Source organism: Oncorhynchus mykiss, chromosome 11 (genome assembly GCF_057628025.1).
Source record: "Oncorhynchus mykiss isolate SJ-2025 chromosome 11, ASM5762802v1, whole genome shotgun sequence".
Classification (NCBI taxonomy): domain Eukaryota; kingdom Metazoa; phylum Chordata; class Actinopteri; order Salmoniformes; family Salmonidae; genus Oncorhynchus; species Oncorhynchus mykiss.
The window spans coordinates 19,311,071-19,323,636 of record NC_143032.1 but is presented as its reverse complement, the minus strand read 5'-3'; the positions used below and the strand labels follow the sequence as shown (position 1 = coordinate 19,323,636).

The window sequence follows — 12,566 nt, the reverse complement described above, 5'->3', positions numbered from 1 at the left end:
GTTAATATAGGTCCCATGACTTGAATGGGATTAGTGCCAGGGGAACTAAACCCAAGTATTAGGGCTGAAACAGTTTGTACTGTAGGTTTGGGGTCACTGTTCAGTTAAGTTTCAGTACAGCGGGAAAATGAAATGCCAACAGTTACTGTAGTTCATTAATGTTCATTTAAGAAAATACAAGGTGCTGGTTTTTCTGATTGTGAAAACAAGCAATATGACTGCGAAATCAATATGTTAACATGACTCAGGCATTGAATAGGCTTATGTTATAATGCTTGGTTGCACAGAGAAAAAGATGCACACTTGTGTGACTATCATAAAAGGGGCATGTCTTTAGCACGGTACTTCTCGTCTCCCACTCTGGGGTAATGTGATGGGATGTCACTGTTAAGTAGCTCTCTGTGGCCCTGGAGCTCCATTCATCTGTAGTAAGCACAACACAGGGTGCAGGGGCCAATTAATTGGCAACTTCAGCTTTGGCTTGCTTATATACAGCAAGTACTATCTGTTTGCTGAAATGGGTTCTAGAGGGAAGTTCGTAATGTGGCTCAAGCACTTTCACGACGTGCTGAAACTCCTATTCTCAACCACCAAGAGTGGGCGCATATCCGCGGCTACAAAAACCTTTTGCTCTTGTCATTTCCTTAGCCCGGTTAGAATCAGCTGCGAAGGGCTGCTTGAATGCAGAGGGGAGACGAGGTTGTATTGTTGTTTCTTTCTGTTCCTATCTTGCTCCGGTGGTAAGAATACGTGGGTGATTTCGGTGTAAATGTGTCGGTGTTGGCAGCTGCATCGGCTCGTTGAGCTGTGGCGACATCCTATTAACGTTTTATCCACAAGTCTGTCAATCGGCGTTGTAGTGGGAAGCCAAAATGTTGCCAAACTGGAGATTGAAACGATGATGGAGGCTCCACCTGGTTTATCAACCCACCCCTCACCATCGTACAGAACTAGTTCCCGGCTGCGCCTCACAAAAGGACAATTTGAAACGCACCAATTAAGATTAGAATTTTGATTACAAGGTGTGCATAAACTCCAGTTGTCTTAACGGAAAAGCCTGAAATGTTTTTTTCAGATCAGATTTACTCAAGAGGCACACAACGCAGCATGGCGTCATAGAATTACAACATTATGTTAAGTTCTCACACTCGGTTTTTCTTATAGGCAACATAATAGGGTTCTTAGAACTCTCACGTGTCTGTGTGAAGAGGGAGAAGCCTCTGAGATTTAACGTTGACAGTAGATTTACGATGGCTTGGTGATAAGACAACATTCCATTCCATGATTAGTGTCGGTGTGCCTGTCTGTTGGTGCCAGGGAGACCCAATCTCCAGTTTATTTAAGGAAAAGATTTAGTATTCTAGGTTGTATTAGTATTTTTGTATAAGCAAGCAATAAATGAACTAGAGACAGACATTTGGCGCCGTGTAAATCTTGATGTCTGTTGCATGAGAGCACAATGTACCTTTGTATAATTTTCACGTATCTGTTCTTCGTCACAAGGACTCAGGAAGACTATAAGAGTTGTAACCTAACCCTGTTTATTTTGGGCTTTAACAAAGAATGATGTACTCTTATATGCTTAATTTAGAGTTATTAATGTAACTTCAGTTACAGCAACTGTGCACCTCTTCCGAGGTGCTTATTGAAGATATTGGAAGAACTAGTCTATGTCAATCTACTATCTCACATAGTACAAAAGTCAATCTATTCTATTATGTGTGCGAGAAATAAATATTCCAAACATAGTCTGGGACAGTTGTGGGATGCCATAGATCCCAAATTAATACAACCACTAGCATAAACTATTCAGCAATTTCTGCACATATTCATCGCAGCAGTGCGAGCATGGTAGTAGGCTATAAGCGCTAATGTTCCATTAGTGGAAAACACCATTATCAAAAGTGACCACAAATGCAATTATGCATGTAATGCTTTTATTATAAAGGTGCATTTTTATGGTGAAAATGATCTTCCCCAAACTGGAAACTCACACGTTGCTTATATATGCCAGTTAGGCTCTACACCCCTTGTAAAGCGGATTAATGTGCTTCATTTTAAGAAGTTAATTGGCCACTTTAGTTTGTACAAACCTTATAAAAACATATAGGCCTATGTGCTTGGCTACATGACTATGATTCGAAAAAGTTGGGGGAAAAATGTGTTTTTTCTTATGCTGGGCATCATTCACAAGTGATAAACTAATATTGTCACCCATCAGACTATTCTTGATTTAATCTTGTCTTTACATATACTAAATAATATATGTGTGACATTGGTTTTGATTTAGAATGGACCATTATCATGCTTCTGTCTCAAGACTGGGGCAGGGGAAAACATACATGTCATCTATGCACTTATATAGTGAATGGAGGAAGCGTTTCCCCTGGTTCATTTTCATGCCAGCCAGGTAGGCTATTCTCCTGTTGTAAAGAGAACCAATGTGCTTAATATTAGGAAAGTTGAGAAATAAATATAGTAGGCCTAACCTATAGAAAACCTCTGTTTTCTCCCTCGATTGCATAGCCAATAGAAATGTTGCGCAACACGAGCACATTGGGTCTCATGAAGTGTTTGATTCGATTTTTGGACACATTTGCATTGCTGTCAGAGTGGTTACAGGGACAATAGAGTGCTGAGTACCAGGCAGTTAGCACGTTTGGTAGGCTACTAATGACCATCAGCAGCATCAGAACTTGGAGAAGCCTAATTACCGTGCCTTCATTACTCGTGACCGCAGGTGTGGCTTTAATACGGTCACCGCAACAGCCCCAATAGAGGATCCAGGCAGTCCGGGAATAAAAACATTGTCATTTTTTTTATTAAATACTTAACTTCTCCAGCCCTCTCCCCCCCTCTCCTTCTCCCTCTTCCCCCCTCTCCCTCTTTCTCCCTCTGTAATGTCCTCCATCTATTTTACACTGGAAGCTCTACTGCAGTGCAATTAGGGGCAAGACCTGGGTGCACACACACACACACACGTACACACACTGCCGTGGTCTATGTGATCACCAGGATCACGAGGGGATCTCGTGACCCAGTGATCCCTCTAATTGTGTGTTTCTGCATAGCCTGCTATAGTGTTTCTGAGAGAGAGAGAGAGAGAGAGAGAGAGAGAGAGAGAGATATATCACAAAAAGCTATTCATACCTCGGCCTAAACATCGGCACCACAGGTAACTTCCACAAAGCTGTGAACGATCTGAGAGACAAGGCAAGAAGGGCCTTCTACGCCATCAAAAATAACATAAAATTTGACATACCTATTAGGATCTGGTTAAAATACTTGAATCAGTTATAAAACCCATTACCCTATATGGTTGTGAGGTATGGGGTCTGCTCATCAGCCAAGAATTCACAAAATGGGACAAACACCAAACTGACTCTGCATGCAGAATTCTGTAGAAATATCCCCAGTGTACAACGTAGAACACCAAATAATGCATGCAGAGCAGAATTAGGCCGATACCTGCTTATTATCAAAATCCAGAAAAGAGACGTTAAATTCTATAACCACTTAAAAGGAAGCGATTGTCACGCGCTGACCTTAGATATCTCTGTTTTTCTATATATTTTGGTTAGGTCAGGGTGTGACTAGGGTGGGTACTCACATTTTTGTATGTCTAGGGGTTTTGTATGTCATGGGGTTTTTGTATGTCCATGTTGGCCTGATATGGTTCCCAATCAGAGATAGCTGTTTATCGTTGTCTCTGATTGGGGATCATATTTAGGGAGCCATTTTCCTCATTTGTGTTGTGGGATCTTGACTTTTGTTTAGATGCCTGTCTACACTAATTTGTATAGTTTCATGTTTCGTTCGTTGGTTTTGTTGTTTTTGTTAAGTGTTTCATTCTTTAAAATAGAATGTACCTATACCACGCTGCGCCTTGGTCTCACTCATACGACGAATGTGACAGTGATTCCCAAACCTTCCATAACAAAGCAGCGATATGAACCTGGAGAAGAGTCCCCTAAGCAAACTGGTGCTGAGGCTCTGTTCACAAACACAAACAGACCCCACAGAGCCCCAGGACAGCAACACAACTAGACCCAACCAAATCATAAGAAATCAAAAAGATAATTACTTGACACATTGGAAAGAATCTACAAAACATCTGAACAAACGGCCCTCAACAGAGAGTACACAGTGACAGAATACCTGACCACTGTGACTGACATAAAATGAAGGAAAGCTTGACTATGTACAGACTCAGTGAGTATAGCCTTGCAATTGAGAGAGGCTGCCATAGCCTGTCTTCTCTTGAGATCCAGGTCTGCCTATGTGCACACTGCCCACAAAATGAGGTGAAAACAGAGCTTCCTAACCTCCTGCCAAATGTATGACCATGTTAGAGACACATATTTCCTTCAGATTAGACAGACACTCAAAGAATACGAAAACAAATCCAATTTTGATGCCATAACAGCAGCAAGATTTGTTGCCATAAGAAAAGGGCAACCAGTGAAGAACAAACACCATTGTAAATATAGTATTTATGTTGATTTATTTTCCTTTTTGTACTTTAACTATTTGCACATCGTTATAACACTGTACATAGCCATTATATGACATTTGAAATGTTTCTATTGCTTTGGAACGTTTGTGAGTGTAATGTTTACTGTTCATTTTATATACTCAGCTTTGTACTCAGCTTTGTTCTCTCAAGAGGAAATCACTCTGTTACTGGCTCTCATTGATTGTCCTTGGGAGCTAGCTAACAGAGCAACATTAGCCTCCTAGCGTGGTCTATCCCTGATCCAGAAAAATAAAGAGGATGTGACAGCGATTTCACAGAAACAATGGAAAGTTATATTTTTGTTTACTTGCAATTTATTCCCTATTTTGACAATTATAAGGTTTGAAAAAGTCAGGATCGCTAGCAGAGGTCTTGGGGAGCCTTCCACTTCTAGGTTTGTGTAAACTTCTGACTTCCTTCCTGGTAAGGCCTTGCTGTGGTCTCCTGGTGGCGAGTGGCTGTAGTCCGGACGGCCGCTGTCTTCTGTTCTGTTGGTGCTGAACTTCAGAATTCCTATTCAGTCGCTGTCCACTTCAATGGTGCTGAATCTCTGACCACTGCTATTACAGCTTTTATTATTTTATTTTTTTTATTTTTTTTTTTACCTCAGTTGTCTACAGTAAACAGTTTGAATATTTGATAACAACAATGAACTATGAGGTTGCAGTATATTACTGTATAATAAACTCCATATTATGAGTTATTTTTCTTAACCTCAACTGTTTTCTTGCAGTTCGGCAGATGAGCAGTTTCGCTGGAACATCCAAGGTAGGCTAAACGTCAAATACTTAACTTTTTATAAGCCGTTTTTATTGATAATCACTATATAATATTTGATTATGCATATTTCCTAAGAATAAAACCAGATATCACCGACATGGACATCATCAAATTTGTGTGACATTGAAAATACACACCCTTTGTGGAGGTTGTATCACGACTGTGACCCAGACTAACCTGTTCCCCCTGTTTCCTGTTTCCTGTCCAGCTGATGGCCAGAAGGACATAGAGGATGAGCTGACCACAGGACTGGAGCTGGTCGACTCCTGCATCAGATCCCTGCAGGAGTCTGGAATACTGGACCCTCATCAATACAACACAGGAGAACGTGAGGACAACTCTTATTTTAATATGACAGGGTGTGTTTGTGTGTAACGTTCCCATTCTTTCTTTAGTCTCTTCCTATATATTGACGTGTTTCCTCTGGTGCAAGTTCCCGCTAAGAGCTCATTTAGGGACACGGAAGAAATAACACAATCACATTTGTAAGACATTTCCATCTCTCTGTCGTCAATGCTACCCCAAAGAGGTTTAGCCATCAGTTTGTATTTACTGAGAGCCCATTTCAGAAATGATATATTACAAAAGAAACCCAAACCAAACCGTTTAGTCTTACTGATGCACACACAGACTTTTCCTTTTGATAGAAGGAGAGTGGTTTATAAATGTAGTGTATCTCTCCTAATAGTCCTCAAAATGACAGTCATTCCACTGAGAGTCGAGGGGACTATTTAGTTGGAAAGAACAGAACACCCTCGGTTTGGATTTTCCTCTGTCAGTCCAGAAGCAGACAACATTATATTACACAAAAAGTTGATATACAAAACAGCATATACAGGCTTGTGTGTGTGTGTGTGTGTGTGTGTGTGTGTGTGTGTGTGTGTGTGTGTGTGTGTGTGTGTGTGTGCGTGTGTGTGTGTGTGTGCGTGTGTGGGACATTCCCCCTCTCGCTGTGAAGCACAAAGTGGCGTTTGTTTAATAATTCATAGGAACCTAGAGCAGGAGAGGAGATGGGTGGAGGAGACGAGAGGAGGTTGCTGTGAAACTCTACTGCAGATAGTTTTAATCCCCGACTACACAGAGACAGATTAAGGATAGAACAGTCCTCTCTCTCATTTTAGCCGAAAACATATTGATGTGTTTGTTGGCATCATAAGGGAGTTCAGGGGGTGAAGGGCTGTTTGGATTCCCAGGCTTACAGCAAAACGAGAGAACATGGAGGGTTTAACTTGTGTAGAGAGGTAGTGCTTCTAAAAAGATGACACTTAAACCAAAACACAGAGAACCAAGTGTACACTCTTAAGCTGTATTCAAATACCCATACTAACCTAACATTAGGTAGCTAACACATACCGGTACATACAAGCAACTGCTGTAATGATATGCTATGCGGTTCGGTTCGTAAGGCTAGCATACCTAACAAATTGCCTGACAATTTGTTAGGTATGCTAGCCTTACGAACCGAACCGCATAGCATATCATTACAGCAGTTGCTTGTATGTACCGGTATGTGTTAGCTACCTAATGTTAGGTTAGTATGGGTATTTGAATACAGCTTAAGAGTGTACACTTGGTTCTCTGTGTTTTGGTTTAAGTGTAACGTAACAACGTGTAACGTAACTAATTTGAAAAGTCATAAATGTTTTATTCCATTGCTCAACATAATTTGTTAAATGAATTAATATTTACTTTTTGTACTTACATTTGTTATCCGCTCGTCTGACTTTTTCTTCAAATCTGAAATTCTTGTGAAGCCACGCCCATTTTCTGAAGATTTGCATTATGGGCCCCAAAAGCACAGAAATACTTCAAATTTTGCCGAATATAGTACGAAATCATTTGAAGCATTTAGCATACTAACTATATCCATACTATGACCAATAAGCATACTACATACTTAATTCACGTCATAAATAGTACAGTCAGTGCGGTTCGTATGAGTATTTCGAACGCAGCTTTAGAAAAAAGGGTTCTATTCAGTTGTCCCCATAGGACAGGGATGGGCAACTGCCGGCCCGCAGGCCGCCCTCCTTTTGAAGGCCCTTGGATCAATGTATTTTTTTGTACTCAGTTGAGGTCGTAGAATACCACAAGGTTCAAGTTTGACATTTGTTTGTTCATCATCAGTTTTTCTCTTGTTATGCCAGTCACTGATAGTCATTCAATTAGCCCCCGTCAACTAAACATTTTTTAGATTGGTAAATGAGTCTAGCGGCCAGCTATCTAAACTTGTTATCATGGTTGAATTACCGGCCGCGTAATTTTGTTAGTCACTCTGACACAGATATCATATTAAAATGGCAAACATTTCTCTCCACCCTATGGAAAGATTTGTAGAAATTACCTCTAAAACAAAAACAAAATGGCTCTACACTGTCAAGAGGAGGGCTGCATTTTTTTTTTTTTCCAATGTGGTGGTGGGGGGGGGTCTGCACATGTGGGTACGCAGACCTGCGTGCAACTGCGATCCCTCATGATGAGTTCAGAAATTCTGTGGCCCCCACCCCCATCAAAGATGCCCATCCCTGCCTTAGGAGAACCCTTTTGGCTCCTGGTTAAGCCCTTTTTGGTTCCAGGTAAAACCCTTTTTTGTTTCCAGGGGAAACCCTATTGGATTTCATGTACCCCGAACCAAATTTTTCAAAGGGTTTCCTATGAGGACAGCTGAAGAACCCTTTTAGGTTCTAGATAGCCCCCCCCCCCCTTTTTTTTATATAGTCCTGCATTTTTAGTTCCAGAGGTGGTAGAGATGGTGGTTAAAGGCTGTCATTTCCTGTTGGTTATGTAGAGAAATGTAAAAGCCTAAAAAGCCTAAGAGCACTTCTGGTGAGTTACACGCAACTTTCAACTAAATGTCAGACAAAGACAGAGTGGCTCAGATGAAAACTGTGTTTGTGGTATGGTGTGTGTGTGTGTGCTCTGCTGACATAAACATCAAAGGGAGCGGGAGGGACAATATGAGAGAGAGAGAGAGAGAGAGAGAGAGAGAGAGAGGGAGGGGGGGGGGTGAGGGAGAGAGAGAGAGAGAGTGGGAGAGAGAGAGGGAGAGGGGGGGGGGGATGAGGGAGAGAAGATTATTTTTCTCTCCAATAGGGAGTAGGAAAAGCCTGTGATTGATGTATTTAAGCACAGTGAGATATAGCACACGTCATGGACCTAACTACCGTTAAGTAAGCCCAGACCAACCCTGCCCCTTATCCCTGTGTGTGTACGTGTGCACCTATGTGTGTGTGTGTGTGTGTGTGTGTGTGTGTGTGTGTGTGTGTGACAGAGGACAACAGTATTGTTCTGCTCGCTCTGGAGAATGTATGCCTCTTCACCCAGCAGTGCTCCTCTCAAATGGAGGGTGGGTGTGTGTTCCCTCTCGTCCATGTAGAGTGTTGCTCTCTAAGGGAATGTGTTGTGTTGACCCAGAATGCTTAGCATTCTGATGCTGATGGAGACTGATAGTGTAAACATGCTTAGGTCCAGTGTGTGTGTGTGTGTTTAAACATGCCACAGTTGAGAGTGACATTACTCCACACAGCCCAGATCACAAATTAAACCATTTTAGGCTGAGAGACGCCAACACATAAATGACAGAAGGAAAGAGAGAACGTGAGAGAGATAGAGCTGTGATTAAAGACAGAAATGCATGCTCGCTTACTCTCCTCACAATTTCTCACCCATCCCCCACTTCTCCTCCCCCCATCTTCTCCGCTCCTCTCCTCCGCTCCGCTCCTCTCTCCTCCTCTTTCTCCTCTCCTCTCTCCTCTTCCGCTCCTCTCCTCTCTCCTCCGCTCCTCCCCTCTCTTCTTCTATGCTCCTCTCCTCTCTCCTTCTCTGCCCCTCTCCTTCTCTGCCCCTCTCTCCTTATCTGCTCCTCTCTTCTTCTCTGCTCCTCTCCTCTCACCTTCTCTGCTCCCTTCTGCTCCTCTGCTCCTCTCCTCTCTCTTTCTCCGCTCCTCTCCTCTCTCCTTCTCCGCTCCTCTCCCCTCCCCTCCTCTGCTCCTCTCCTCTCTCTTTCTCCGCTCCTCTCCTCTTTCCTTCTCCTCTCCTCTCACCTTCTCTGCTCCCTTCTGCTCCTCTGCTCCTCTCCTCTCTCTTTCTCCGCTCCTCTCCTCTTTCCTTCTCCTCTCCTCTCACCTTCTCTGCTCCCTTCTGCTCCTCTGCTCCTCTCCTCTCTCTTTCTCCGCTCCTCTCCTCTTTTCTTCTCCGCTCCTCCCCTCTCTTCTTCTATGCTCCTCTCCTCTCTCCTTCTCTGCCCCTCTCTCCTTCTCTGCTCCTCTCTTCTTCTCTGCTCCTCTCCTCTCTCCTTTTCTCTTTGTCTCCTATCTCCTTCTCTGCTCCTCTCTTCATCTCTGCTCCTCTCCTCTCTCCTTCTCTGCTCCTCTCCTCTCTCCTTCTTTGCTCCTCTTCTATTTCCTTCTCTGCTCCCCTGTAACCCCTTATCCACTCCCTCCTCCCTCTCCTCCTCCCCTGTAACCCCTTATCCACTCCCTCCTCCCTCTCCTCCTCCCCTGTAACCCCTTATCCACTCCCTCCTCCCTTGTAACCCCTTACCCACCCCCTGCTCCCTCTCCTCCTCCCCTGTAACCCCTTATCCACCCCCTGCTCCCTCTCCTCCTCCCCTATAACCCCTTATCCACTCCCTCCTCCCTCTCCTCCTCCCTTGTAAACCCGTATCCACTCCCTCCTCCCTCTCCTCCTCCCCTATAACCCCTTATCCACTCCCTGCTCCCTCTCCTCCTCCCCGTAACCCCTTATCCACTCCCTCCTCCCTCTCCTCCTCCCCTGTAACCCCTTATCCACTCCTCCTCCCTCTCCTCCTCCCCTATAACCCCTTATCCACTCCCTGCTCCCTCTCCTCCTCCCCTGTAACCCCTTATCCACTCCCTCCTCCCTCTCCTCCCTCTCCTCCTCCCCTATAACCCCTTATCCACCCCCTGCTCCCTCTCCTCCTCCCCTGTAACCCCTTATCCACCCCCTTCTCCCTCTCCTCCTCCCCTGTAACCCCTTATCCACCCCCTGCTCCCTCTCCTCCTCCCCTGTAACCCCTTATCCACTCCCTCCTCCCTCTCCTCCTCCCCTGTAACCCCTTATCCACTCCCTCCTCCCTCTCCTCCTCCCCTGTAACCCCTTATCCACCCCCTGCTCCCTCCCCTCCTCACCTGTAACCCCTTATCCACCCCCTGCTCCTTCTCCTCCTCCCCTATAACCCCTTATCCACTCCCTCCTCCCTCTCCTCCTCCCCTATAACCCCTTATCCACGCCCTCCTCCCTCTCCTCCTCCCCTGTAACCCCTTATCCACCCCCTGCTCCCTCTCCTCCTCCCCTATAACCCCGTATCCACCCCCTGCTCCCTCTCCTCCTCCCTGTAACCCCTTATCCACTCCCTCCTCCCTCTCCTCCTCCCTCTCCTCCTCCCCTGTAACCCCTTATCCACTCCCTCCTCCCTCTCCTCCTCCCCTGTAACCCCTTATCCACTCCCTCCTCCCTCTCCTCCTCCCCTGTAACCCCTTATCCACTCCCTCCTCCCTTGTAACCCCTTATCCACCCCCTGCTCCCTCTCCTCCTCCCCTATAACCCCTTATCCACTCCCTCCTCCCTCTCCTCCTCCCTCTCCTCCTCCCCTGTAACCCCTTATCCACTCCCTCCTCCCTCTCCTCCTCCCCTGTAACCCCTTATCCACTCCCTCCTCCCTCTCCTCCTCCCTTGTAAACCCGTATCCACTCCCTCCTCCCTCTCCTCCTCCCCTGTAACCCCTTATCCACTCCCTCCTCCCTCTCCTTCTCCCCTGTAACCCCTTATCCACTCCCTCCTCCCTTTCCTCCTCGCTTGTAAACCCTTATCTACCCCCTCCTCCCTCTCCTCCTCCCCTATAACCCCCTATCCACTCCTCCTCCCTCTCCTCCTCTCCCTCTCCTGATAAATGATGTATGCTTTTTCTAAATCACTGAGGGCTGAAACGCTGCACTGCCTGTTCTAAATAGCTGCATCTCTCTCCTTCCTTCCCTCCCTCTCTCTCTCTCTCTCTCTCTCTCTCTCTCTCTCTCCCCAGCTCTTCTTTCCCAGAGTTCTTTGCAGCTCAACTCCACCCCAGAGGCTTCGCTCCAGTACTCCGCCAGCTACCATAGCAACCAGACCCTCGCCCTTAGCGACAGTGCTGCAGCGGCAACCCCACAGCGCAGTGGACAGGTCGGAGGGGCCGTGCACAGCTACAACCAGGTAGGTCACCATGACAATGATGATGAGGAGAAAGATGAGGATATGATAATGATGATGATGAGGATAATGCTAATGTTTAGCGACTCACAATCTCTTCTAGTAAAGCAGTTGTCGCATTCAAGGCAAAGTTACTCTCATATGTTACTGCGATATTTGTTTTTATTTTCTGTAGCCGAACACTACTGTCCTGAGCAGTTTTTATTCTGTACCCAGGGATGGAGGAAGGGAGCCAGGCAGGGAGTTCTCTGCCCAGCTCTCCTCTTGACTGGGCGATGTGGCTGTTCTGCACACTATCTACTGCTTTCACATTTTCTAATGCTCCTTAGCTTAACCTTATGAAGGGTAAAGTCACGTTCTACAAGTCAAAAGTCTTCCGTTAGCTGTTGGCTCGGAATAAGCTAACGGAGTCGGCTCTAACTTTCTCTCCTCTTTCCCATTCCCCTTTATCTCTCTCTCTCTATTTGTCATCCACACCATTGTGTGTGGGCTATCCTGCTGCTCTACACAGGTCATAGTAGCCTGGGGAGGTGTGTGGCTAGTAGAGGTTAGAGCAAAGAGACATTTAGCACGGTTTATTTGATCTAGGTGGAAGGGAGAGGGGAGCAGTGAAGGTGGACTGTTTAATTGCATGGGGAGATACCAGTTTGGTTTGTTATTTCTCTAATAATTTGTTAAAGGAGGTAAATGGGTGTTCATCTCCGCACCCTGATCAAGAGGATTCAATTTATCCTCTAGCCTGCAGGAGACATTTATTCCCTATGTTCATTTTTTCACAAGCTAGCTGACAGTACACACACACACACACACACACACACACACACACACACACACACACACACACACACACACACACACATACATACACACAACACTTTCACACACACTCAAACACAAACACACATACATACATACATACATACATACACACAACACTTTCACACACAAACACACAAAGGTGCTCATCTACTCAGACATACTCAAAACAACACCTGCCATTTGTTACCAACTGCAAAGCTTTATGAAAAGATACAGCATGCATTGAGAGGGCAAATGTTTTATTTTA

At 45.1% G+C, this 12,566-nt stretch overlaps 1 protein-coding gene across 2 annotated transcripts in view; it reads left to right on the top strand.

Moving 5' to 3' along the window:
• LOC110535425 (catenin delta-2) overlaps positions 1-12,566 on the top strand; it is a 395,208-nt gene that overhangs the window by 174,262 nt on the left and 208,380 nt on the right. For both annotated transcript variants that reach the window (XM_036935119.2, XM_090189680.1), the window contains 3 exons: positions 5,250-5,284; positions 5,505-5,624; positions 11,337-11,503. In XM_036935119.2, coding sequence (XP_036791014.2) covers positions 5,250-5,284; positions 5,505-5,624; positions 11,337-11,503 — 322 coding nt within the window. The remainder of the gene's footprint in view (positions 1-5,249; positions 5,285-5,504; positions 5,625-11,336; positions 11,504-12,566) is intronic.